This window comes from Rattus rattus, chromosome 3, assembly GCF_011064425.1.
Source record: "Rattus rattus isolate New Zealand chromosome 3, Rrattus_CSIRO_v1, whole genome shotgun sequence".
Lineage (NCBI taxonomy): Eukaryota > Metazoa > Chordata > Mammalia > Rodentia > Muridae > Rattus > Rattus rattus.
The window spans coordinates 172311256-172334569 of record NC_046156.1 but is presented as its reverse complement, the minus strand read 5'-3'; the positions used below and the strand labels follow the sequence as shown (position 1 = coordinate 172334569).

Genomic DNA, 23314 nt, shown 5'->3' with positions numbered 1-23314 from the left:
TTTTACCTATATGTATGTGCACCCCCTTTGTGCCTGGGCCCACAGAAACCAGAAAAGGGTGTCAGAATCCCTGGGGTTGTTAGTCAGGGTTATTGCCACCATGTAGGTGCTGAGAATCAAAATCGGGCCCTCTACAAACGCAACAACCCTTTCACAGCGCAGGTGTAAGCGTTGGTTTTGAAAGCATTCTCCTGCTAAGCTCCAAGCAGAGCCCAGGAACTCAAAAGACCAGCACCAGAGGAAGCCATGGATGGAGAGAGAAGGGACTGCAGAGCTGAGGCGAGAGCGGGAGGGCAGGATGAGCTCGATGAAGGAAGGCCACCCTGGCAGGCTAGCAGCGCTCTCCCAGAACGCAGGGGCGAAGCTGGCGACGCCGAGGAGGCGGTGCTGGGAGCTGCTAGGTGCCCGCCCCCTGAGCGGCACGGAGCATGCGCACTGGGGGATGCTCCCGCCCATGCGTCTCCTGGACACCGCTGTGGGGAGGCGGGCGCGGCCTCATCGCCTTTCTCCTTGTCGCAACGTTTTCGCCGCTCTGACTGCCTCAGCGGGAGGTAACGGCTTGGGAACCTTCCCAAGGGCTCGTCCCCGCGCCTCCCGCCTCCCAGGGTCTCCCCGCTGGCTGTGGGTACCTCCGTCTTCCTCTCGGCCGTCTGCCGTCCCGCACCCGTCCTCCCTGGCCTCGCAGGCGCCCCCTCCCCGCCGTGGCCCCCCACAGGTCCACGGGGGACCTTCGGACAGGGCTCTTCGGCCACAGTCAGGAGGAAACTTGTCAGCAGACCCCACCGACGACAGAGCAGCGGGGAATGGACGCGGGTTCCTAGCATCCGCCGTGGCAGAAACCCCAGGACGGCAGTGATTTTCTTGAAAATGCACGCCCCGATTTGTTTGAAATAAAGGTACCCTTTCCCCAGTTCCTGTAGACTTGGCAGATTACTCCCGTCATATTTGCGCGATGGAGCAGATTTATCACAATTCTTCCATAGTGGTGCCTGTTGTGTGGTGTTTGGTCTCTATCTTGAGGCATCAGTGTTTTTGAGAGGCTTTGCAGTATGCGTCAGAAAATGGTGTTTGCTGCATCCCAGGAGGTGATTTTTAGAATTCTAAGTGATGGGAGGTTGTACGAGATTCTGTAGGGCACCGTCCCGAAATCTTGAAGTGGTTTGCTATCTTTTTTATCTTTTACGTTTTACTTGCAAAATATAATTCTACATATTTCCAAACAAATCCTTTGCACACATCCTTAAGTGTTTATCTCTCATATCTACATGTAAGGACTCATGAAATAAAAAAAATATATATACAATCAATCCACCAAAACCAAAACTAACAATTTGCCTTCTCAAGTACATCTGTTAGAATAGTCACCAGTAGAATCCAATGATGATTAACTGGATGTGTTTTGTTTTCTCCAGTTGTCTTTTATTGATTTTACATTTACATAAAAGTTGTAAAAATAATACAATTAACTATTTTTTTCAGATTAACCAGTTCTTTATATTTGGCTGTACTTTATTTTTCTCGTTATACATGTGCATACATATAGTATTTCGGAACTATTAACTACCTAGAAATAGCTTTTGGTTTGAGGATGATTTGCATGTATTATACAGTCTTATATTCACTTGTCATTTCAGTACAATGCATATTTCCAGGATGCTCTTTTATATAAGTAGCCATCAAATTTAGGAAACTTAGCATTGAATAATAGAGCTTTTTGTTTTGTTTTCTGATGCAGGATAAAATGCTCATTTGGCTGCCTTATGCAGTTAAATCATCTTTAACACCTGAGCTTTCGTTTCTTCACTGACACCGATTAGGGAGTTTCCTGTCAATTCATCACAAACTATAATCATTTGGGAAGAACCTGAGTTGAAAAAAAATGTCCCCCCCTCCCCCGCCCTGCACCCCACCCCTAGATTGGTCTGTGGCCAAGCCTGTGGGGCATTTTTTTGATTGATGGTTGGTGTGCGAGGCCTCAGCTCACCCTTGGGCTGGTGGCCCTGGGGTGTATAAGAACAAGTCAGTAAACCGCAATGTTGAACAGAAAACCTCCTGTGCCAAACTAGTGCCCAGCTCCGAACGGTATCTCAGCTCTTCTTACTTTTCACTTTGAGACAGTTCATGAATTCAGTCTTGGCACAGAAAAGCCTGCATTTAGTCTTCCTGCCTCAGCCTCCGGAGCAGCTGCGACTTGATGTGTAGCAACAGGATGGGCTAGGCTTCTTCAGGCGAGCTGGTTTGGACTTGCTGTGTGGGCTGACGGCAGTTTGCTTTACCTCGTGGGAGGAGTTTTGTAAATGGTTACTCCAGAGATTTCTTTTGTCACCTTTTGAGATTTGGCCTTGGAAGTTCATAGCATCACTTTCGTTGTATTTTCTTGGGCAGAGTAATCCCTCAGTCTACCATAGGACAAGGGAATAGGCAGCGCACTAGCAAAGTCAGAGGAAGAGCAGGAGGCTAGGGAATTCGCCCTTCTTTACTAAAATATAGTCAGCTACTCTGAGAAATGCAGATCATATGGAAACTTTGTTTATGGCTACTGCCTGAGAAATAATGTGTTAAGAAAGCAAATACATTTTGCTTGTGATGAGGATGTGGATGAAATACAGAATGCCATTTCTTACCTTTAAAAGAGAATTATTGGGGTTGGAGACAGTGGCTCAGCAGTGAAAAGAACTGGCTGAGGACCCGGTTTCAATTTCCAGCACCCACATGGCAGCTTACAACTCCAGCTCCAGGAGATCCAACAGCCTCACACAGACTTACATGCAGGAAAGACACCGATTCACACGAAATAAAAATAAATAAATCTTTTTTTTTTTTTCTTTTTTCTTTTTTTCGGAGCTGGGGACTGAACCCAGGGCCTTGGGCTTGGTAGGCAAGCGCTCTACCACTGAGCTAAATCCCCACCCCAAATAAATCATTTTTAAAAAGATTTTTTGTGATGTATTAAAAGTTCTTGACGTTCTAAATTAGCATGTTTAGTGTTATCATTTGAATTTCAGATGTTTCCTACAGGTTCCTTTGCTTGACTGATTACTTTGTCCCCGGCTTGTGATGCTGTTGTGGGAGGTTCTGGAAACTTCAGGAGTTTGGTCTAGTTAGAGGACGTAGGTCACTAGGGGTGCACCTTTGAAGGTTATACCTGGTTCACTATCCCCACTCCCTCTGCTTTCTTTCTCCTGTGAGGTGAAGACTCTCCTCTTCCCTGTGCTCCTACAGCAGGGTGTTCTGGGCAAGCAAGCAGCTGGGGGTTGAGCCTTCTGAAACGAAGCCACAATAAATCTTTCCTCCCTTACTTCTGTGGTTTTCATCTGTCATTTTGTCACTGTTGAGGAAAGTAACCTATCCTTCTCTGTAAATATTACAGGATATTTATTACTGCTGTTTTTATTCACAGGATCTGGTGACTGGCTTTGCTTAATTGGTCACTGGTAGCTCAACAAGCATGGAGATGAGATTAGAAGTTTTGACATCAACGAGTATCAAACAGAAAAAACCCTGGCCCAGAGTGTCTTGGTTGGGTCAAGTGAGTTTTCCTTTATTCGTATACAAAGGGTTTTATATGTGTTAAATATGTGCTTTTTCTTGTAAGATACAGGGATAATCTGTGACTTCAAAAAACAACAAAAAATGTGCATGTGCGTGCATGTGAGTGTGTGTGTGTGCGTGTGTTGAAGTTATAATGTACAAGTTAGCATTTTCAGAAAATGTGTATGGGTATGGTAGGTGGGCGTGTTAAAGTTATAATGCATAAGTTAGCATTTACAGAGAACTGAGTCATCTATCTAGGCGAAAGCTTTTGTTCTAATTTTTTTCATCATACCAAGTTTCTTCATATCAAAGGAGTGTTGAATTTCTTACACTTATTCTACCAAAACAGTGGAGTGTTTCCTAATATTGTGTCTTTCATGAGTGTGCTATAAAGTAGCCTCAGAGCTGGAATAGGAGAGGTGGGCCATAAGGCATTAATAATCCAGGTATGCCATTCATAAAATATGGTATAGCACTCACACCTTAGAGTCAGCAAACCTACATAATCCCCTTCTACTTATACTGATCATTGACATAAAGATTCATATTTTCAGTGAGAAATTCTACCTATAATTAACTTACCTATAATGGGAGTTCTTTACTTTAAAAATTTTTTTAATGTTCTGTATATGAGTGTTTCCCTTTCATGTATGTAAGTACATTGCATGCATGGTTGGTTCCCACACAGGACAGAAGAGGGGTACAGTTGTGAGCTGCACATGGGTGCTGGAAATCAAGCCGGACCTGGAAGAGTAGCAAATACTCTTAACCATTGAGCCATCCTCCAGCCTAGGCGTTTTTAACCTTTATACTCATCAAAGTCATCTGGACAGGTGAAATTTATTCATCCGTAAAAGGAGAATTTTGAAGGATCATGTACCGAGCTAGAGATCATCCTGTTGTAAACAAGAGAAGCCTGACACAGAAAGACAAGCCCTGCATGCTTTTTCTCAAAATGTGAAAAATCTGCATTTAAAAATATGTATATGATGTGCAAGTAAAAAGGGGACCTTGTTAGAGGAAGAAGGGGTCTAGGAGGGAGGAAGAAGGGGTCTAGTGGGGAGGAAGAAGGGGTCCAGGGGGAGGAAGAAGAGGTCCAGGGGGAGGAAGAGAGGTCCTGGGGGAGGAAGGGGTCCAGGGGGAAGAAGAAGGGGTCCAGGGGGAGGAAGAGGGGTCCAGGGGGAGAAAGAGTCCAGAGTGAGAAAGGAGGGTCTAGAGGGAGAAAAGAGGGTCTAGGCGGGAGGAAGAAGGGGTCCAGAGGGAGGAAGGAGAGTGCAGTGGGAGGAAGAAGGGGTCCAGGGGGGAGGAAGGAGAGTCCAGGGGGAGGTAGTCATGACAAAAGAAGATGATGTGAAGATGGAGAAAGAGAAATATGCTGTGCTTTTTCTCATGTTTCATCTAGACTTTATACGTAGGTGCATATAAGACAAAAGCAGAAGGGGAGTGAGTTCTTTGATGTAGGAAAGGAGCAAGGTTGGTTAATGGGCCAATATGAGCAAAATGTGTGATAGTATGTTTAAATATATCATAATGAAATGATTGAAATATTTTGTACACTAACTAAAATATTATAAAAATAGATTGCTGAGTCCTGTAGCATTTCCAGCTTAGTAAATCTGGGCTGGGCAATTTATGTTTTTCTGTTTGCTCGTTTCATTTTTTTTAAATATTTAGAATGTTTCAAAATTTTATGTATTTTATGTATATGAGTTTTATTTGCACTTATGCCTGCGAACCAGAAGAGAGCATCAGATTACATAGAAACCCCTTGAGACTACAGTTACAGATGGTTGTGAGCTATCACGTGGGTGCTGTGAAGTGAATTAGGGCCTCAGGAAGAGCAGCCAGTGCTTTTACCCACTGAGCCGTCTCTCCAGCTCTAGTAATTTGTGTTTTTAACAGGTTCTGAGGTGTTGCTGCTGCTGCTGGCTCCACAAACTTCATCAAAAATACTCTATTTTTTCTAGACAGAAAAAGTGATTAGAGTCATGAGCTTACAGATTTCCAGAGCCATATGCATTTTAATCTAATCAAACAGTATAAAAACTTGTCCATATAAATATTCACATAAATAGAAGTTTAATATGGCTAATGCTCCTAGAGTGTTAAAGAACTTTAAGTGCAGCTAGCTGTTAGATCACCTTGCCTAGTAATTTTAGCAAGAGGTATTTTATTATTCTTTACTTGTTCCATAGTCATGATACAGAATCATGACCTCATGTGTGCTGGACAAGCCCTCCTATCCCTGAGCAACACCCTAAGGCAAGCCTTACTTTAAAACAATGGAATGTTTAGTTTTAGGTCAATGTGGTATAAATTATTCTTGTTCTTAAATGTTGTTCTGTTTTCCTTTCTAGAGTAACTTATGTAGACAAGATAATGGAATTTACTCTTGGGACCACCTAAGAACTTCACATGTCTTTTTCTCTTAGGAAAATGAAGCTGTTTTTCTTCTGGATGAGAAATTCATAAATGAGATTAATTTGCTGTCAGGAAGAACAAAGAAGAAGATTCCTAGTCTGCAGCCTTTGTTGAAGGATGTTGTTTTCCTGGCAACATCCACTAACGGTTAAGTACTCCTGACATGTTCAAAGGCTAGTTTACTGTGATCTTTGAAGAAAACAAAGTGAGTGGCGGTGTTAACATGACTTTGCTTTTGAGCAGATGTGTGGCTGTCCGGGGTCCTCACTACAGGAGAGCTGTTCCTCTGGAACAGAGATCAAGACTGTGTGAAAAAGATACAAGTGACTGAAAGGCCTAAAGAAGCTATAAAAGCTGCAGTAGGTAGGGCTTTAAATTTTTGTTTGATGGAAAAGTCTATCAAAGCTTTTCACAGTGCTGTTTGATACTGCATCTGTGTTTGTGTGCTTATGCATGTCTCTTTCTGTCTGTACACTGTACGTTCTGATATTTGGCTGGTGGTGCTTTGCACCTAATTCAGCTTGAAGGAGAAAACCTGGCATTCCTGTCATTGCTGTGATAACAGGTTCCTACTGTCACACAGTATTGCAGTTTTTATGGCACAGGTCTGTAATCCCAACAATTCAGGAGACTGAGGCAGCTTGAACAGAAGACTAAGTATTGCTTGTCCCTCAGATGGAGCTGAAGGTCAGTTTGCGTGTAGACCTTGTCTTAAGATAAAATGTAAAAAGGACTTTAGTAGGCTGCAGAGATGGCTCAGCGGTTAAGAGCACTGACTGCTCTTCCAGAGGTCCTGAGTTCAAATCCCAGCAACCACATGGTGGCTCACAACCATCTGTAATGAGATCTGATGCCCTTCTGGTGTGTCTGAAGACAGCGATGGTGTACTTATATATAATAAATAAATCTTAAAAAAAAACAAAACCAAAAACGAATGGACTTTAGCAGTGGGTCTCAGTGTGAGAGCACTTGCCAAGCATGCACAGGGCAAAGGGTCAGTTCCTAGTACATTATTATTAATGCCAGGCATGGTAGTGTGCGCCTTTTATCCCAGCACCTCAGAGGCAGAGGCAGGCAGTTCTCTTGAGTTTGAGGCCAGCCTGGTCTACATAGTAAGTTCCAGGGCTACAAAGAGAAATTCTGTCTCAAAAAACAAAAAGTAGTAAATGTAATTGTTGCTTATACTTTTACTATTAATGCTTTAGTTTTAACATCCTTGATGTAAACAGCTTGAGTTCTGACTACTGGTAGCTAACATTGCCAGGCAAGCATTCAGGAGGCTGAAGTAGGAGGATCACAGTAAAGTAGAAGCCAGCCTGGCTACAGAGTGAGAACCTATTTCATAAAAGCCAAAACGTTAAAAAAAAAAAAATCAGATTGCAGAAGTCTAATTTTTCTGTTTTGTTTTGTGTTAATTAGCAAGTTCTTCAAGACTATCCTTATATGTAGCTGAAAATGGGAAAAGAATTCTGCTTATTACATCTTCTGGCTGCATACTTCTGTGGGAATACATGGAATTGAAGAATATCTTATCTTCTAAAAGCCTTTCTTTGGTGGGTCAGTGGTCTCAGATTGTGCCTGAAGAAGCAATTTTATTGCCTTCCACTAAAGATAAAGAAGCTGTAGTGGATGCTGTTTTTGTAAAAAATGAGGTAAAATTCAAATGATACACTATGGAGTAGAGTTCTTAGGGTTTAAAAACTGGTGCTGTCAGAGACGCTGTTTAGTCAGGGGTATAATTGCATACCTGTTTGTTACTAGTCAGAGCTGGTGTGAAATTACTGTTTGGAAAGATGATTTTGAAAATGGTTTCAAATTAAAATCCCCTTCCTCCTAGTCTGTAGTAGGACTTGTAGTAAACGGGTGGTGAACATGGTGGCACATAACTGCAGTCCGAGCACCTGGGAGGCAGATGGGGGGTTAGTGAGCATGGTAAGGCAGACCTGAGGCCAGGCCTTTGGAGGCAGATGGGGGGTTAGTGAGCATGGTAAGGCAGACCTGAGGCCAGGCCTTTGGAGGCAGATGGGGGGTTAGTGAGCATGGTAAGGCAGACCTGAGGCCAGGCCTTTGGAGGCAGATGGGGGGTTAGTGAGCATGGTAAGGCAGACCTGAGGCCAGGCCTTTGGAGGCAGATGAGGGGTTAGTGAGCATGGTAAGGCAGACCTGAGGCCAGGCCTTTGGAGGCAGATGGGGGTGGAGGGTAGGGCAGACCTGAGGGGGAGGCAGATTAGTGAGCATGGTGGCAGACCTGAGGCCAGGCCTTTGGAGGCAGATGGGGGTTAGTGAGCATGGTAAGGCAGACCTGAGGCCAGGCCTTTGGAGGCAGATGAGGGGTTAGTGAGCATGGTAAGGCAGACCTGAGGCCAGGCCTTTGGAGGCAGATGCCCAAGCACTACCCCAAGCTTCAGCCATCCTGGGTTGCATATTGAACTCCGGACTCTCTTGGCTATATAGTGAGGCCTTGTTATAAACAACCAAGTTAAAATAAAATGTGTGTATGTTTTGTAAGTTAATAAGTTAGAACTGGTGGTTTTAAGTCATTAAATCTCAGGGTATAGTAGATTCATTCTTTAAAATGCAAATTTTAAATAGGGTCAACAGTCATCTTTGTCCGAATTCGTCTGTTACCTAATTCACTTTTGTTAGAAATTGTAGTTTGAAGTCAGACTTGGTGGTACATGACTATAATCTCAGCATTGTAGAAACAGAAGCAAGATGATCAGTTCAGACCAGCCTGGGCCATGTATGTAACAGCCTCTCTTTAAAAAAACAAAAACAAGCAGGCCTTTCGTCCCAGCACTCGGTAGGTAGAAGTAGGTAGATCTTTCTTCAAGTTCAAGGCCAGCCTGGCTCACAGAGTGAGTTCCAGGACAGCCAGGGCTGTTACACAGAGAAACCCTGTCTTGAGAAACAAAACCAAAAAATTGCATTTTGAAATTTTATTAGTCTCTCCCAGTAAGGTGATACTCTAATTAAATAATATAAACTATAAAAGTAGAGAATAATTTTACAGCAACCTTCCCAGCAAGTAGCAGTATATATTGTTTTTTTTTTTGTTGTTGTTGTTGTAATCACATGAGGTTTATCGATAGGAAAGTATATATTTGTACATATCTCTGAAGTGGCATATAGCATTTCTATATATTTATGTATTATAATCAAATCAGGGTAATAAGCATTTCTATGTCTTCAGGCATTAAACACATTACTATGTTGGGAATTTTAATCTTGGAGTCACTTTGATGATATTGTTACTCTATTTTATATTATCAGTCATAATACTGAGAATACATACGGTCAGCAGTTACTCTGCTGTGCTCTTGGAACACCAGTACACATTACTTTGGCATTTCATTTGGACTTGAAGTAAACAACATGCTCAAGGCCCTAGGTTTGCTCCCCTGCCCCACAAGAGCCCTTCCCTGGCCTTAGGCTAATTTCCCGTTTGGGCCTTGCTTCTGGGAAAAGAAAAATAGTGTAGCCTTAAGCTTACTGTTAAAAATGAAAATAAGGGCTGGAGAGATGGCTCAGCGGTTAAGAGCACCTGACTACTCTTCCAGAGGTCCTGAGTTCAATTCCCAGCAACCACATGGTGGCTCACAACCATCTGTAAAGAGATCCGATGCCCTCTTCTGGTATATCTGAAGACAGCTACAGTGTACTTATATATAATAAATGAATAAATCTTAAAAAAAAAATGAAAGTAAAAGCTGGATCTGGGTATTTTCCATTATAGGAGATATTTGCATATATCAGTTTATTTTCAGATTAATATTATACTAAATTACTAAATTTGTCTACAGTTACTTGGCGACTGCTGCCTGTGTTCATTTACTTTTTATTCTGGAGAATGCTTGAAGCTAACATTTCTGGCCATTCAGTGGTATGAGAATATATTTACATCTGTAAGGTGAGGTAAATATTTCCCATTTTCTTATTTTCCGCTTTTAAACTAGTGTTTTTGACCAGTATGTGTTTAAGATTTTTGTTTTTTCTAGCTGTGTAGATCTTTCTTTCCACCCTTCATGTTTAAACATTTAATCTAGACAGTTTCTCTTGTTTTTATTTCTTTTCCTAGAAGGGAGAGCATGTAAGGGATAGCATAGTATGTGGTTTTTTTGTCTTGGTACTATAAAAATAATTACTTTGAAATGAATTGAAATTTAAAGGGGGCAAAAATACTTGGATTTACTTTGTACCTTCGAAATGCTCAACTATTATGTTTTATTCTGTGTTTTTGGACAAAGTCTTAGTATGTAGCCCTGGCTCTCCTGGAGCTCTGTGTGTGAACCATGCTGGTCTTGGATGCATAGAGATCCTCTTGTTTTTATATCCCAAATGCTAGAGCCAACAGGCCTATCCAAGAGTTTTTGGTTGTTTTTTTTTTAATTAAAAAATTTTAGTAGTAAAATAATTTGTATTCTAAGCTCCATAAAATAGAGCAAAACATAGTAAAAGCTTATAATTCCTGTATAAGATTTGGAAAAGTAATGTGACTTATGAATTCTTTGTTAACAGTAAGTACATTGTTAGTCATATAAATAAAACAGATAAGTTTGTAAGTAGGTGAGTAAATTTATACATCTATCTAACCTCTCAGAACAAATGTGGGAAACTGGCATACTCTAAAATGGTCTGTTTTCCCTACTTTTTTCTCAGTTTTTAACTAATGGACATAAATTGCATAAAAATGTTTCTGTAGCCATTTTGCCTGCTTGTATTTATATCCCTATCATCCTTGCTCAGCCCTCTTCCTTATTTTGATGATTCTAGTAAAATGTTTTCTGGCAAATAAAAATGTTTAAATATTTATTTGAAACAGGTATATATAGGTTTGATTATGGAACATAACTCTACAGAACTCCAACACCAAACTAGATTGACTGACAGCTACTGAACAGTCACTGATGTGTGTATTTCATGCACTGAAGTATAGGCCAACGCTTTTATTGTTTGTTATAAACTGTGTGTGAACTTCAGAATTACTGTATGAACTTGGCGTGGTCTCATACGCCTGTAGCCTCTGTCACTTGGGAGGCTGAGGAAGAAGGCTCACTTGATCCCAGGACTTCAAGGCCAGTCTGGGTCATATATTGAGACCTCATTTCTAAAACAAAATATACATAAAAATAAAGTAAATAAAATTATTAAAACTTGCTATCATTTATTTCACTACTTTGTTAGGTCACTGCCATTCCGTGTTCACTGGGCACAACAGGAATGCCGTCTGTGCAGTCTGATTCCTAAGTGTGCATCAGTAAAGTCAAGAGGAGCTCTGATCTCTGCCTTCTCAAGAGATGGCCTTGCTCTAGCAGTAACTCTTAATCAGAAAGACCCAACGGTCAGTATAGCCTGTCCTTACTAGTACTTGATGTTTTAAAATTGAGGTTATCAGTTCATTGTGTTTTGTTGAAATTATATGTTAGTTGTCATAATTTTCAAAAGTTGTTCTGGAGAAATAGAAAATTAAAAAGCTTATCGTGGTGGCAAATGCCTGCAATCCCAATACTCCGCACGCTGGAGTAGGAGGATCTGAGTTGAAGGCCCAGCCTAGGCTACATAGTAGAACCCTGTCTCAAACACAACAAAACAGAGTTAACAGTGAGAGGAGGATAAAGGAAATGGAGGGAAGGAGAGCAGAGAGCAGGGCTGCATGCATACTCACCCCTGTCATTGGCAGGACTGGGTGGAGGACTTGAAGGTTACTCTGAGCAGCTCAAGCAAAGAATGGTGATGGGCTGCCAGTATGGTCCGGCTTAGAAAGACTGCATGCTGAAGTATAACGGCTCTCTCAGCCTCCAGTGTTGTAAGCAAAGCACGCAGCAGGATAACTTCATTGGTTGTCATGTTTTCCCCCATCTAGGCAACTCAGGTATTATTTATAAACACATTGAATTTTGTGACTCTCTGTGGTGGCCTTAAAGGATGTAGTAATAAGAATCCCGTGGTCCCAGCTACACTTACGAGGTAAGAGCATGTACTTATTTCTAAGGAGGGTTTTTGTTTTCTTTCCAATACTTTAAGAAGTTTGAAGGTCTACAAGGAAGGAAATATCATTTTGATAAAGAAATCAGCTTACCTTTTTACCTGGTACATTCTGAAAGTTGCTTTACATAAAGAAAGCCTCAAATGCTTCAGAGGAAGGGTAGGGTAGAAAGTATATAGAAGTATTTTCTTTTTCAATTGTTTTCTGTCTTCTTAGGAATAAAGTTGTGAGTAGATAGAGCAATATGAGGCTTTGCTGGGGAAGGTAAGATGGAAAATTCGGGAGGGAGACCATTCAGGAAGGCTGGGGTATTTACAGCCTTTTAAACAATTGACATCCAAGGTGATTTTTGGATACCAACATGAACTATAAGACCTGTACAAGTTGGGTGTGGTGGCATACATCTTTAATCTCAGCACTCTGGAGGGAGAGGCAGGGGGATCTCGAAGAGTGTAAGGCCAGCTTGGTCTAGTAGCAAGTTCCATGACAGCCAGGGCTATGTAGAGAGATCTGTTTCCAAATAAATAAATAAATAAAGGAAAAGACCTGCAAAAGATTGTTGTACAAATATTTCCTCTTGAGCTTTAAAAACATATTTATTTTATGTGAGTACACTGTTGCTGTCTTCAGACACACCAGAAGAGGGCATCCGATCCCATTACAGATGGTTGTGAGCCACCGTGTGGTTGCTAGGAATTGAACTCAGGACCTCTGGAAGAGCAGTCGGTGCTCTTAACCGCTGAGCCATCTCTTCAGCACTCCTCTTGAGCTCCTAACCTCTTTGTATCTGAACTCCTACTGTACTGTTCTGAGTCTGCAGAGTGGTCAAGTTGTCTAGCACCTTCTCTTCTCTAGTTCCTTCCCTCTCCACAGTTCCTTTCTAAGAGCAGCACTGGGCTCGCTAAGGGGTCCTTTTGACTTATGTCTGCCACTGTCAGAGGGTTGGAGCTGCCTTTTCTGTGTTCTAATGGCACATGTGCTGCCAGGGAGTTAAGAAGCAAGGGAGAGCTTTGGGAAGACGCAGTGTGCTGGTGAGTGGGATTCCTACTAGACTGCAGGGTGGATAGGCAGTTTCAAAGTCTGTTCGTCTGTCTTGGCCATAGGTGCCAGTGAGATTACGGTTCATTCTCATCGGGGTGGCTCAACTTTGGGGAATATTTCCATTTCCGAATTGCTTATAAACCTAAGTAAATTTCTAATTGGCATGTTGTTGGAAAAGATATGTGTAAGCCTTTTTTCCCCCTACAAAATGAAATTCAGAAAATTTATGTGAGAGTTACCTACTATCAGTCCTTTCTAAAACTGTCATTTGCCCTTTCTAGGTCATATTGGGTTGGTGACATCAGCTGGACGCATGACAGTCTTTTTCTGGCTTGTGTATTAAAGCGTGGCTCCCTGGTTTTATTGACCTGCCTGGGTGAATTGCTAACATTAGTTACATTTGGTTGTTCTATAGAGTTTGGGCCAGCTGAATTTATTCCTCTTCATCCACTAATAACATATAGGTGAGAAATTTGAATTGTTTTGTTTAATACCTTATTTTCTTTGGTGATTAATTTTATACATATTTTATGTTTTTTTTTTCTGTGAGTCTGTCATGTCAATATCTGTTTCTTATCTGTTCCTAATTATTTATAGTTTTCTTCCTGTTTCTTTTTGTGGCTTAATCCTGGTGAAAATTTGACATTGTGACTATGTAAGTATAAAGTTATTTAAATTCTTAATAGTACTAAAAACTTATCTTTACTATAAAAGACAACAAAATGTGATTATTATTTTAAAAATGTAGCACTGAGAGAACTTAGTAACTAAAAATTAACATGTTTTTCCAAAGGATACAAAATCTGTTTGTAATAGACTATAGGGTGTAACTATATTTGGATTTTAATTGTGAAAGAAGGTAGCAATTTGACTTTGTAGTCAAACAAATCATTTCAAATACTTGTTTTCCTATTTCCTAGTTGTGTAAGTGATAATTATTTTTAAGTTCTCATTTTCTCATGAAATGAGGATGATAGTAATTGTCTTCTAGGATTGAGGGAGTGAAGTAAGAATATACATTATTATATGTGGTTCTCAATAAGATAAGTGCTGAGCCATTTTTTGTTTACTCTGTATAGTTAGATATATAAGGAGAGCTGTTTTAAAAATTAACTCATCTTAAGAACTCTGTGAGGAGGTGGGTACAGTGTGAGTGGGGCAGAGGCTTCAGACACCCCTGCAGCTGGAGTTATGGAGGTCTGCTGGAAGGGTAGGACAAGTTCTCAACCACTGAGCCATCACTCCAGCCCCAAGAGCTGTTTTACATAGAAAAACTGAAAATTACTTTTGAAATTTTAAGTCTGTAGAAGGGAAACTGACATGGGTGCATCCTTGATTTGTTTAGCAAGAAAGCAATGATTAATTTTTAGTGACAGATTAATGCTGGGAGAACACGCATCAATTCCTACAGTGAATGTTTTTTGTTAAACTTTTGTATTTTTATTTTATGTATATGAGTATTTTGCCTGCATGTATGTCTGAACTTTGTGTGTATGGTGACCAAGAAGGTCAGTTAAGGGTGTTAGATCCTCTGGGACTGGAGGATGTCTGTGACCTTTGTGCATACTGTGACCATGAAGGCCAGATAAGGGTTAGGTCTTCTGGGACTAGGGTTACAGGCAGTTGTGAGCCTCTGTGTAGGTGCTGTGACAGAACTCAAAATTTATGTTTCCTTAAATTTCCTCACGTTCTTTTTTAAAATTACTATTTTAAGGCATTTTGTTTTCCTTTTTTTTGGAGCTGGAGACTGAATCCAGGGCCTTGTGCTTGCTAGGCAAGCACTCTGCCACTGAGCTAAATCCCCAACCCCTTAAAGCATTTCAAATGGGGTTTTCTAATAGGTATTCAGTATTTGAAAAAATAAAATTTGAAAATCATGACACATTTTTAAATAGTATAAAAATGATTCTTGCATTCCAAATCCTCAGAGGTAACAATTAACATCTTAGGGTATCATCGTCTTCCAAACAAGATTACTCATCTTGCATTTATAATCATAGCAATATGTTAGTTTTCTTCAATATAGGATAGATTACATGAAATAGCCTTTTATAATTTTATTTTTTTATTTTTTAAGATTTATTTATTAGATATAAGTACACTGTAGCTGTCTTCAGACTCACCAGAAGAGGGCATCAGATCTCATTACAGATGGTTGTGAATCACCATGTGGTTGCTGGAATTTGAACTCAGGACCTCTGGAAGAGCTGTCAGTGCTCTTAACTTCTGAGCCATCTCTGCAGCCCTATAATTTTATTTTTAAGTGTATTATATGTATGTCCATGCTATGATGGGTGCATAGGCACAGGCATGCCACAGTGTACAAGTGGGAGCAATTCTCTCCTCCTACCTTAACTGTGTCAGGCTTATGCGGCACATGCTTTTATTCACTGAGCTCAATAGATGTCCCCTCATCTGACCTCCTGGTCACTGCATGCATTGGCATTCATGTAGGCAAAACTCCCGTGCACATAAAAACCCCTACAGGTTAAAAAAAAATACTTACACTGCAGGAAATGACAGTTTTCTACTAGCATTTATCTGTCACTATAGATTAGGTATTATGCCAGGCTGTGGTGGTGCACGCCTTTGATCCCAGCACTTGGGAAGCTGAGGCAAGTGGAGTTCCAGGATAGCCAGGGTTTATACAAAGAAACCCTGTCTCAAGAAAACCAAATAGGGGCTGGAGAGATGGCTCAGCGGTTAAGAGCACCCGACTACTCTTCCAGAGGTCCTGAGTTCAATTCCCAGCAACCACTTGGTGGCTCACAACCATCTGTGGGGGGATCCGATGCCGTCTTCTGGTGTGTCTGAGGACAGCTACAGTGTACTTATATTTAATAAATGAATAATAAAAAAAAGAAAACCAAATACAATTAATTAATTATTAAAAAATTAGAGATTGCTATTCTGCTAACCATAAGGACATACCCACATCAGTTTCCTTTCTATAGAGTGATGCACTTAACAGTCTTCTACATATCTCTTTTCTTGATAGACACTTTTTTTATGATTCCATAATACTGATCTGTTGTTGGACATTTGGCTAATGAAAAACAATGTTTATTAGAAATTTTGGGCATTCTGACTTGTCTTTTTGCAGTGTTAAAGATCAGACTCAGGACCTCATATTTGTGGGCAGGTCTCCCATATTTGTATTTTAATAGTTCTCTAGCCCAACAAATCACAATGTATTAATCTGTCTCATTTTATGTTATTTATAAAACATTGACTATAATAAGCAGCTATATTATGTAATCAGTTATGTAATCAGTTAGCTGTATCATTATAACAGATATTTATATTTATGTGACTCATTCATTTTAAACTCAGAAAATGTCACTCATGATTATATTCTCTACCTCATTTCTTTCTTTTTTTCTCCTTATTAACAATTGTACTGTTTGTAATTTTGTTATTCCTGTGCTTATATATTTTAGAAGGAAGTCAGCTTCTTAACTTTAATAATAAAAGTAAGATTCTATAATTTTTTTCTGAAACAGGTTGCATATAGTTTTAAAAAGCATAATAAATGCCACAAAAATTCAGGAAAAAATCTAGAAACATATAAAGACCTATGTTTTGATCACTGTATGTTTCCTGAAAGACAAATATACAATTAATACTTTAACGTCGTCTCATCTGCTTGCTCTCGTCATTCTGTGTGCTTACTTTGCCATGTTTTGAATGATATGATTACTTCCTTAACACCCTTCTCTTGCTGATTCTGGACTTTTCATGTTTGTTTGCTAGACCACAGCGGCTTCCATTTCAAGATTCAAATAATGCTGTTGATTCGGCAGCCTCTGAGAGTGACCCTTTGAGACAGAGGTTTTCTATAAAAGCGCACTCACGACTACCCTACCTTCTCATCTCTGATGGCTACATGGTCACAACCCTTCAGTTTCTTGATAACCAGTCTCCAACAATGCTCGTGAGGGCCTTGCTTCTTGATTCGACCCAGAGGCTTGAGAAAGCCTACCAGAGCATGATGCTGTCTAAGGTACAGTGCCTTCGGGTATCTGTGGTTAAAAAGTACTTTCTCTTCCTTTCAAAGTTAAAACTATTAACAGTCATATAGCCTTTCGACAGTAGAAGTGTTAATTGCTTTAGGTATATAGATAAACATTTTTCTTGGAAATTATTTGTCTTTTGTTCTACAGCCCAAGGAGAAAGGGCTGAATTTGCGATCTCTGGATTCCTTGAGGTCTAGCCTGTTAAAGCGTCATGGAAAGGAAAGTTCAGTTCAATGCACTGTCCCCAGATTTTTGCAGGCAGAAGAAACAGTGAAGTTAAGTGAAACCACAGATTTTCAGGTACTTATTAGTGCATACTGACTTTATTCTAAGAAATTCATTGGTTTGTTGTTTTTTTGTGGTTGTTAAAGGAAATAGAAATTTAAGAATCACACAGTGATTCCATGCATAAGGCTTGAGTGGAATTAAATATTTCTCCCCTTGTGTTTAGGATTTTGAAGGAGAAGAAACCAATGAAGTTGAACAGTTTCTAAACAGTTCATTTTCTTTTTGTGACCAAAGAAAAGATATACTGTTTAATACTGCCAAGGAAGGAAGATTGGAGTTTGCATCTATGTTTGATACAATTCATGCAAAGGATGATTCCAAGGAGACAGACAGAACCATTGCAGAACTGCATTGTATCCAGAAAAAACTACTTGCAGCTTGGACTATAGGAGTTTCAAAAAATGTAGCAGAAAAAAAGTTAATGTTAAATTACACAGTACTTTGCATCACTCACTTTTTCTATATTCTTCAGTTTATAAAATGTCCTTTGCCAAAGTTTGACCTGTTTTTAAATAAGAGTCTGAAGCATAGCACCTGGGTACTCTGTGTCTTTCAACTTTTTCATCAGTGTTTATCAACCCACTATTGGGATGTGAGATACAGACAAAATGTAGGCCATTTGCTGAAGCTCACCGCAAATACTGTAACGCTTCTCCTGACTCAGCAACAAAAACACGGACTGTTCTCAGAAAAGCTTCTAGCTTGCCTGTCTTTACTCCGAGCTGTGACTGACTGTTTAAATGGCACGTGCAGTCTGCAGCCTGAGGCCGCTCCTGCAGCAGCTGATGGAAGTCGGCCAGCAGAGCTGGACTCGTTAGTGGTACCCGTTTTTCAATCTTCCAAGGAAAACTGGTCTTGGGACTCATCTTTAAAGACTTATCCTCAAGTGACAAATCGAGTTCAGAAGCCAGGTCACAGGTAAGAATACAAATATCAGTAAAACACCATTAGATTTCTTAGACTGTAAGAAGTGTGCAATTCGGTACTTTTTAGTATACTTATTAGGTTTTAAAACTGTTAGTACTAATGATAGAGTAATTTTCACTCTAGAAGGAAACTTTGTAACCACTGAAATCCAGTATCAAAATATGTTAATTTAAAATATATAAGTACCTATTTCAGATAGCAGCATATTTTCCTGATATGTCAATATGATTTTTAAACTTTTTTTGTTTTAATTTATGTCTGTGTACTTATGTTTATGTGTGAATACCCATGGAAGCCGAAGAGGGCATCGCATCCTCTGGAGATGAAGTTGCAGGCAGTTGCGAGCTGCCCAGTGTGGGTGCAGAGATGCAAACTCAGGTCCTCTGGAGGAGCAGCAGATGCCCTTAACCTCTGATGCACCTTTCTATCCTCTCTATATAAATTTTATTTGTCAATCAAAAATTGTTTCAGGTTTTTTCCAATTATTAAAAAGCACACATTTTGGGGGTGTGGTCTTGGGCAGCCATAATGATCTTGAAAGTACATAGTAAAAGTTAAGTATGTAATGAAAAATGTTCACAAGTGGATACAGATTTTGTGAAGATCTGTGGTCCTTATATGCATTTGCCACATATAGTATATCTCTTTTGATTGTGGACGGTGATCATTAACTTGGTCAGTATATTCTGCTGTATCTGTGAGCAAATCAACCAAAGAATTGCTCATGAAGAGAGCTAAGCTTATTAAAACCATGAAATTTGGTTTTAATGATTATTTAATTTTTTTGTACAGATTGATTGCTCTTTGGAGACTATTGTACAAAAAAACTTTGTGGTATCAAGCACAATTAAGCCGAAGAATTCCTGATGATGACAGACAATTAACTGAAAATATCACACATGAAGTATCTTTAGTCAAGACTCTGTTATGTCATGTCCAGGCTAACCTGCAGGTGGCTGGGGATAGCTTGAGTCAAGCCTTAGAACTTACAGCTCTCAGTGGTTAGTATCTATAAACACTTTCTCACCTCTTGGGTGTATGAGGTGACGGACTGGGCTTTGGGTCTTCAATGGAGACACCTGATTTCCAGAATAATTTTAGGATGGGGATGTATCTACTGCATTTCAAAACAAAACTTTTAAAAGTCATGTCATCAACTGTAGCTGACTGTTGGGTAAAATCATCCTTAGGTGAAGAGTGTTTTCTGCTAGCATCATATGAAAAGTCAGTTTGCCTGTGGAAGAAGGCTCTACAAGAAACCCAAGAGAAAGGTAAGGATGTTTTCAAAAAGTAGCTCTGTATTGGGAAGAACATAAGTTAACTTGCTTCAGAGTTTAAAAATATTAAGTTCAGAGTGTTCACACTATCTTACTATCTTACTCTCCAAGTAAGATGCAGATTGTAGGGAACTTGACTGTCAGAAATACTGTATTTTAAATTATTCTTGATTTTTAAAATCATGGCACTAAGAATCTTTTTAATGCTCTCTAGTTAAGTTTCCTGCCCACCACACCTTGTTTAATGATATAATTTGTGGTTGAATGTTAATGGACAGAATGAGGTTTACACACTAAATACTTTTTTCATTTTTAAGGCACCACAAATATCTATTTAAGGCACCAAAAATATGGGAAGCTATACATCAATATCCTGTCATCTTGCTACAGACATTGAGAGAACTATGGAGCTAAGCCTTCTGGCTTTTAAGAGAGTTGAGGGTTTTAGGTTAAGCAGAGTTAACCTATGAGTTAAGTCTAATTTGTGTGGGTCTTTTATAGTGGCATAGGACTCTAGGTTCCAGAAACTGATGTCATCTTTTATGATATTTGACTGCAGGTATGTCCGAGATAAAAAAGTAGTCACTGCATGGTCAGAGCACTACACTTGATGTTTATTCTCTGGCTGCTGTAGCTGTTCATAGCTGAGCTATGTATCTGCTGTAGCTCTCTCTTTCCATCTAGTAGTGTTTTCTCAGTGCTTGCTGCTGTCGCCCAGCACTGCACAAGGCACTAGAGACACAGAATAAAAAGCTTAACTTTTGTTACAGTTGGGAACATAAAAAGAGCACCTCTGTACTCTAAACCTGAAGGTTCAGATCAGCTCCTGGGAATCCTGGAGAGATGATGTTTAAAGTTGAGTTAAAATTAAACAGTTTAGACAGTAGGATGGGTTAACAGAGGATGGATGTTCCTCATGAATTTAGATCCTAAGGTTGGTCAACTGAGTCATACCATTAGCCCTACATCATAAAAGGTGTCACCAGTTTCAGAAATTAGAGAAACTGAAGGCCTGAGAGATGCTAAGAATTTGGCAAGGTGCAGGTTCTTTACTCAGAATAGAGTGTGTGATCTGTGTGTGCTGCATTAGTGTTCAGCAGGTCAGGATTGGTGAGAGGGAGCAGTAGTGAAGGAGGCCTATATGAAGTGACAAAGACAGTAGGGTTTTTTTTTTTTTCTTTTTTTTCGGAGCTGGGGACCAAATCCAGGGCCTTGCGCTTGCTAGGCAAGCGCTCTACCAGGGTTTTTTGTTTTTAAAAACATGTTCTGAGGCCTTGGGTTCGGTCCCCAGCTCCGAAAAACAAAGAAAACAAACAAACAAACAAACAAACAAACAAACAAACAAAAAACCCCCAAAAAAACCATGTTCTGTCTTTGTAGCTCTGGCTGGCCTGGAAGTTACCATGTAGACCAGGCTGCCCTTGAACTCACAGAGATCTCCCTACCTCTGCCTCCTGAGTGCTGGTATTTTTTTTTCTTTCTTCTTTTTTTCGGAGCTGGGGACTGAACCCAGGGCCTTGCGCTTGCTAGGCAAGCGCTCTACCGCTGAGCTAAATCCCCAACCCCGAGTGCTGGAATTTTTAAAATGACATTTATTTATGTGGAGGGGAGCACATTTGCTAGAGAATTACATGTGGAAGTCAGAGGATGCGTTGTAGGAGTCAGTTCTCTCCTTCCACTGTGCAGGACCTGGGGTCAAACTCAGGCTGTCAGGCTTGTGGTGTGGAACTACCTTACTGCTGGCCCACTTGGAGGAAAAAGACTGTCCAAGTAAGGACAGAAGATCCCTGATTTACAAAGTTTAACTTTAAACTTTTAACTAAGTGACGGCAGGAAAGTCGTGTATATTCAGTAGAAAGCTTCAGTTTGGTTTTCCCAGTTTGTCCTGAGCTAAAAGTTCCATGTAGTACGCACTGCTGAAGAGCAGCAGAGTCTTGGTCAGCTGTGTGATCACCAGGGTAACAGCCAGTGCTCCACCGTGAGCCGAGATGATTGGTAGGTTAGGTATGGGACTGCATAAAAGTATTTACTTTTATGTTCTGTGTATAAGTGATTTGCTTGCACTTATGTCTGGTATCTGTGCACTATATATGTGCACTATATATGTGCCTGAAACGTGGAGATCAGAAAGAAGGTGGTAGAGCCCCTGGAACTAGAGTTATGGAGGGTGGTGTAGGTGATAGGAGCCAATACCTAGGTTCTTGGCAAGAGCAGCAAGTGCTCTTCAGTGCAGATCTATCTTTCCAGCTCACATACATGCACTTTTGATTTATAATATTTTCCATTTATGATGTGTTTACGAATCAGGGAGTCCCTTTATAGGTCAGTTAAGAAGGTCACTTTGATACACTTGTGGTTGGAGAGGTGTAGACTGTATACAAAGCCAGACAGACCTTTACTCAGATGAAGACACTGAACCAGAGCAGCATCCATGCTAATGGGTGAGTTCATATTTAACAGACACACAGCAAGTTTGATCAGTGGAAATTGTGATTGATTGGATTTGGGAAAAAAGTTTAATGTAGTTTTCAGTTTTAAGATCTGGTCAACTGGATAAAGGAGAGGAATTCAGTGAGGTAGAAAGTTTTGTGCATCTCCCTTTTTTTTTTTAACTTTATTGATTCTTTATGAATATCACATCATGTACCCAAATCCAACTCATCTCCCTGTCTGTCCAGATCTACACTCTGCCCTTGCAACCTTCCCACAAAACAAAACAGAAGAAAACACACACACAAAATCTCACTGTGGCAGTTGCGGTGTGTCACACAGTACACCTTTTGCCCAAACAGCTTTAGTGCAAGTGTTTGATGCAGTAATTCAGGTCTGCTCGAGGCCTCTGGCTTCAGCTACACTGTCAGCCCTGGGTCCTCTCCTGGTCTCCTTGGATACCCTGTTGTTGCCTTGTCATGGAGCCTTACAGCTTTGGTTCTGGAGGACCAGCCCCTTCACATGCTTTAGCAGTTTATAGACGGGGTAATGTTAGGGTGGGTCAGCCCAGAGCCCGGGGTGGTAGCTGAGTTGGTCAGCCTGACAGTCCTCCTGCACCTGTATTACACAATATGTGATCACACTGTGAACACTGAGATTGTTATTTGCTGGAAAAACCTGTTTCTAAGGGCTCAGCCCTTACCATACACATTTAATCCCTGTGGCTGCAATATAGACACACTCTTGTTCTGTTTTTTTCCTTTTATAGTATTTTCATTGATTATTTGGGAATTTCATATCATGCACCCAGGTCTGCCCTCCAACTCTTGTGACCTCCCCCAAAAAGGAGAACGAGGAGGAGGAAGAGGAGGAAGAGGAGGAGGAAGGAGAAGAGAAGGAGGAGGAAGAGGAAGAGGAGGAGGAAGAAGAGAAGGAGGGAGGGGAGGAAGAGGAGGAGGAAGAGGAGGAGGAAGAGGAGGAGGGAAAAGTTCAATATGTGTTACCCATATATTCTCAGTGGCCAGTTCCTTAAAAAAGACTGTCAGAAATTCTTTATTGAAGTATAAAACAGATGTAAAAACCTGCATGTCACAACTGTATAGCTTGATGAATTTTCACATACCACATAGCTGTCTTCACAGGAGGAGCCCGGAGCAGTCCCGTAGGTCCCATGCATCCATGCGTCTAAGTCGGACTCTTCTGTTTCAGGAGGAAGAAGGATGCGCTTTCTTCAGTTACGCTACTATCTCTCTCTCTTGTACTGTCACCTCTACTGTTACAATTTAAACGATGCCCAAGGATTATGTGATCACCTAGTAAGAGAGATACTCAGCTGTTCCCAATTACCTGTACAAGAAAGGAAAGATTGCTCAGGTATGCTTTTTAAAATTCAC

At 40.5% G+C, this 23314-nt stretch overlaps 1 protein-coding gene across 1 annotated transcript in view; it reads left to right on the top strand.

The window, feature by feature from the left end:
• The first annotated feature begins 462 nt into the window (after window positions 1-462).
• Window positions 463-23314, top strand: part of Cplane1 (ciliogenesis and planar polarity effector 1) — a 97205-nt gene continuing 74353 nt past the window's right edge. The window contains exons 1-15 of the mRNA XM_032898803.1: window positions 463-896; window positions 3401-3529; window positions 5967-6102; window positions 6199-6318; window positions 7375-7607; window positions 9759-9865; window positions 11140-11296; window positions 11819-11922; window positions 13264-13446; window positions 16736-16985; window positions 17146-17298; window positions 17450-18204; window positions 19006-19214; window positions 19404-19484; window positions 23130-23294. Of these exons, the coding sequence (XP_032754694.1) occupies window positions 3449-3529; window positions 5967-6102; window positions 6199-6318; window positions 7375-7607; window positions 9759-9865; window positions 11140-11296; window positions 11819-11922; window positions 13264-13446; window positions 16736-16985; window positions 17146-17298; window positions 17450-18204; window positions 19006-19214; window positions 19404-19484; window positions 23130-23294 (2734 nt within the window). The 5' untranslated portion in view covers window positions 463-896; window positions 3401-3448. The remainder of the gene's footprint in view (window positions 897-3400; window positions 3530-5966; window positions 6103-6198; window positions 6319-7374; window positions 7608-9758; window positions 9866-11139; window positions 11297-11818; window positions 11923-13263; window positions 13447-16735; window positions 16986-17145; window positions 17299-17449; window positions 18205-19005; window positions 19215-19403; window positions 19485-23129; window positions 23295-23314) is intronic.